General features: G+C 41.5%; 1 protein-coding gene across 1 annotated transcript in view; it reads right to left on the bottom strand.

Annotated features, from left to right (window-relative positions):
• Positions 1-818: 818 nt before the first annotated feature.
• BCL2 (B-cell CLL/lymphoma 2) overlaps positions 819-3,177 on the bottom strand; it is a 92,453-nt gene continuing 90,094 nt past the window's right edge. Inside the window, exon 3 of the mRNA XM_010180539.1 lies at positions 819-1,497. Within this exon, the coding sequence (XP_010178841.1) occupies positions 1,363-1,497 (135 nt within the window). The 3' untranslated portion in view covers positions 819-1,362. The remainder of the gene's footprint in view (positions 1,498-3,177) is intronic.

Consider the following 3,177-nt stretch of genomic DNA (forward strand, 5'->3'; position numbering starts at 1 on the left):
TTATAAAACCATATACTGAGTACTCTGCATTAATTTCACTTGAGTTGCATTCTGTAAGATGAGCAGATGAATTCACCTCCCACCTTTTCCTCCACCCTGTTTTCGCTCAAAGCGACAGTAGGCACCTGCACGATCGAGGTGTCAGAGAGTCTCTGTCCAGAGAGAGGATCTGGAGTTTCTTCATCATCTTTTCTTCTGTAGACAGTCTTAGGAAATTATCAGCTTGAATCATTTTGAGGGCGAGGGGCAGGAGGATAACACTCACTTTCTTTTCCTGTTCTGAAAATGAACTTGATTTTGGTGTCCAGTTTGATAAACAAAGATAGTCAGAGCTAATCTGTAACTCAGCTGAGGTCTGCTTCTTGCCAAATAAAATTAAGATCTTTTTCAACTTTCAGGGATTTAGAGACCGCATCTAATTGGTTTCAAACCCCTGGAGGAACTCAGTAAGTAAACAGGATTAGTTGCAGATATGAGCCCACTAAAGTGGGACACAGGTCAGGTCTTCAGACTCCAGCTCTGCTCAGTCAAAGCAGGCACTTACGGTCTCCTGATGTTTCTGTGTCAGTAGCTGCAAAAAAAACGTTTTACTGCTGAGAAAATCATTGGAGCGGCAATTTCCTGCAAGCCCCAAAGATTTAACTTCACACTTCTATTAAAAAAAAGTATTTGAGTTGACACGTATTAAGGTATTATGATTATGACGTGATGGCACAACTGGTAACTTGAAAACACATGTTTACAAGGCATAGGCAAAATCGTATTTCCAACTGTTCTCCTGTAGGGATAGCCAGGCGTCCTTCAAGAAGCTGCCATCTTGACTCCAGGTATGTACCACGGTGAATCCATCACTCTGTCAGTTCTTGCCAGCAGGACAGGGTGAGATCTTCTTTCATGCTGACCTTGTCTTTCAGATCCCTCCCAGCCACCCGGAAAATGCAAGGAAAATCAAGACAATTACGCAGCCTTTAGCAGCTTAAGTAACTGCCCTCATGAGTGTAAGCAGGTAGGTCTTTGTTAGTATATTTGCTCTTCAGTGATAAAATAATCCAGCCAGCTGCATTAATTAAAAAAAAGAACCTAAAAGACTTTGAGGCTCATTAAAGTTGAGAATAACAACATGACATGATGACAGATACAACTTGCAGAGTTTCTGAAAATAGCAGGTTAAAATGTAAATATCTTTTAATAAATAATTTTCCTGCAATGTAAAAATAAATGATATTTCCTTTGGCAGTAATAGCTGATTTAATCTTTAGCTGGGAAGTTGTTTTGCTCATAAAATATCATTGTGCTACAGAAAAAAAAATATTATTTTGTTGTTTTGAAAGACTTTTGTAATCCACGATAAACTGGGTGACTCTACTTATGTCCCAGATAAGCGCCAAGAGTGATGCAAGCTCCCACCAGAACCAGACTCAGGATAGTCTTCAGAGAGATCCAGGAGAAATCGAACAAAGGCCTCATACTGTTGCCATACAACTCCACGAAGGCATCCTAGAAAAGGAAATAAAGGACTATCAGAATCGCAGTAACTTTTTCAGAGAGGGAGGGCAGCTTCTTCACACGCAGTGGTCATCCAGCAATCATACCAGCACAAAAAGACCCACACAAACCTATTAAAATAGTTATTTGGGAGCTATGTTTTCGTGCAGTGCTTAGCAGAAAGTTCCCCTGCCTACTTCTTTACAAATATTGCTGTAATTACTTACAGTCATGACTTCTGCTTTAGGCAGTCTAACAGAAAATATTGGAGCAGCATTTTTAAATACGAGTACCACCATTTTGGCTCCTGACTATTGTATATACAAATGTACACACAAAGGAAGTAAACAGACCTTCATTCTCCAAACCTTTCATTTCCACTGGACATAGGGCATCTGTATTGCCGGTCTTTCACAACTGTCACCAAAAGGGGTCACAGAATCATAGAATACCAGGTTGGAAGGGACTTCAAGCATAATCTAGTCCAACCTCTCAAGGTAAAAGTATAGTTTAAATGAGATGAGTCAGCAGCCTGTCAAGCTGACTCTTAAAACTGACCAATGCTGGGGGAACCACCACTTCCCTGGGAGATTACTTCCATGTCTGATTGATCTCATAGTAAAAAATTTCTTCTGGAGTTCAATGGGAATCTCTCCAGAAGCAACTTGTGTCCATTATCCTTTGTCTTCCTTGGGAAAAGGGAGTCTCCATCTTCATGGTAGCCACCCTCTATGTACTGCTACATGGTGATAATGTCTCCCCCAAGCCTTCTCTTCTCAAGGCTGAACAAACCCAGCTTTCTAAGTCTTTCTTCATACAGCAGGTCTTCCGAGGGTGATGCTTTGGTTATATGCTCGTGCTAATCACGCCTTGGCTGTGGCAGTGGTCTGGCTACAGGGTCCAACCAGCTGAACTGACAGTAGAGTAGCACAGCTTTGCCTATAAAAGAGCTTTCCATGGGATCGTCTTGTCAGACTTACCCTCCAGCCTACAGTCAAGATGTTCAGCTCAAGGAAGAGGAGGGGAAGCATTCAGTGACGGCTGTCCACAAGGCACCTGGTGTGAGGTGTATGGGGATTCCTCTCCCTCAGCCCAGCCCAAACCACTCTAGGTTTCTCCTTTGAGCTGCAGTCCTCCATGTATGGAAAGCTGTTTTGTAAAGCTGCTCCAGGAAAGTTGGGAGGTGCATGTAAGCATTGAATGGAAAAGCTGTTCAAGTAGCAAAGATAAAGTTTTTGTGACTTGTAAGTATCGTGGCATTTGACTGAGCTAGTGATCAGATTGGTGACACTCTGCACGTAACACTTTTCTTTCAGGCTGCAACTCCTAACAAACATGAAGCTTCAAAGCATTCCTGAGAGATAGATAAATCATACCGTATGGCATGAAAGCAGTAAATAGCGATGCTGGATGACTTAAAAAATGTGACAAAACTGATAGCATCATTTAAGGCAACTCTTTTATTGTGCAGCCAATCGAGGTCTGCTCCCAAACTACTGAGATAAAGCCATGAAATAGCTATCTAATGTGGAAGTTTCAGTCTCTACCTTCATTACTCTAGACTTCCCATTTTTGGTAGAAGTTAACATTCTCTATTTAGATTATAGTGCCTTTAGCTGTTTTGTAATGTTAGTATGCTAGGAGGTAACCTGCCTTCTAAAAATGCACATATGTTATGGTTTACAGCAGGAA

Source organism: Mesitornis unicolor, unplaced genomic scaffold, assembly GCF_000695765.1.
Source record: "Mesitornis unicolor isolate BGI_N332 unplaced genomic scaffold, ASM69576v1 scaffold18703, whole genome shotgun sequence".
Taxonomy (NCBI): domain Eukaryota; kingdom Metazoa; phylum Chordata; class Aves; order Mesitornithiformes; family Mesitornithidae; genus Mesitornis; species Mesitornis unicolor.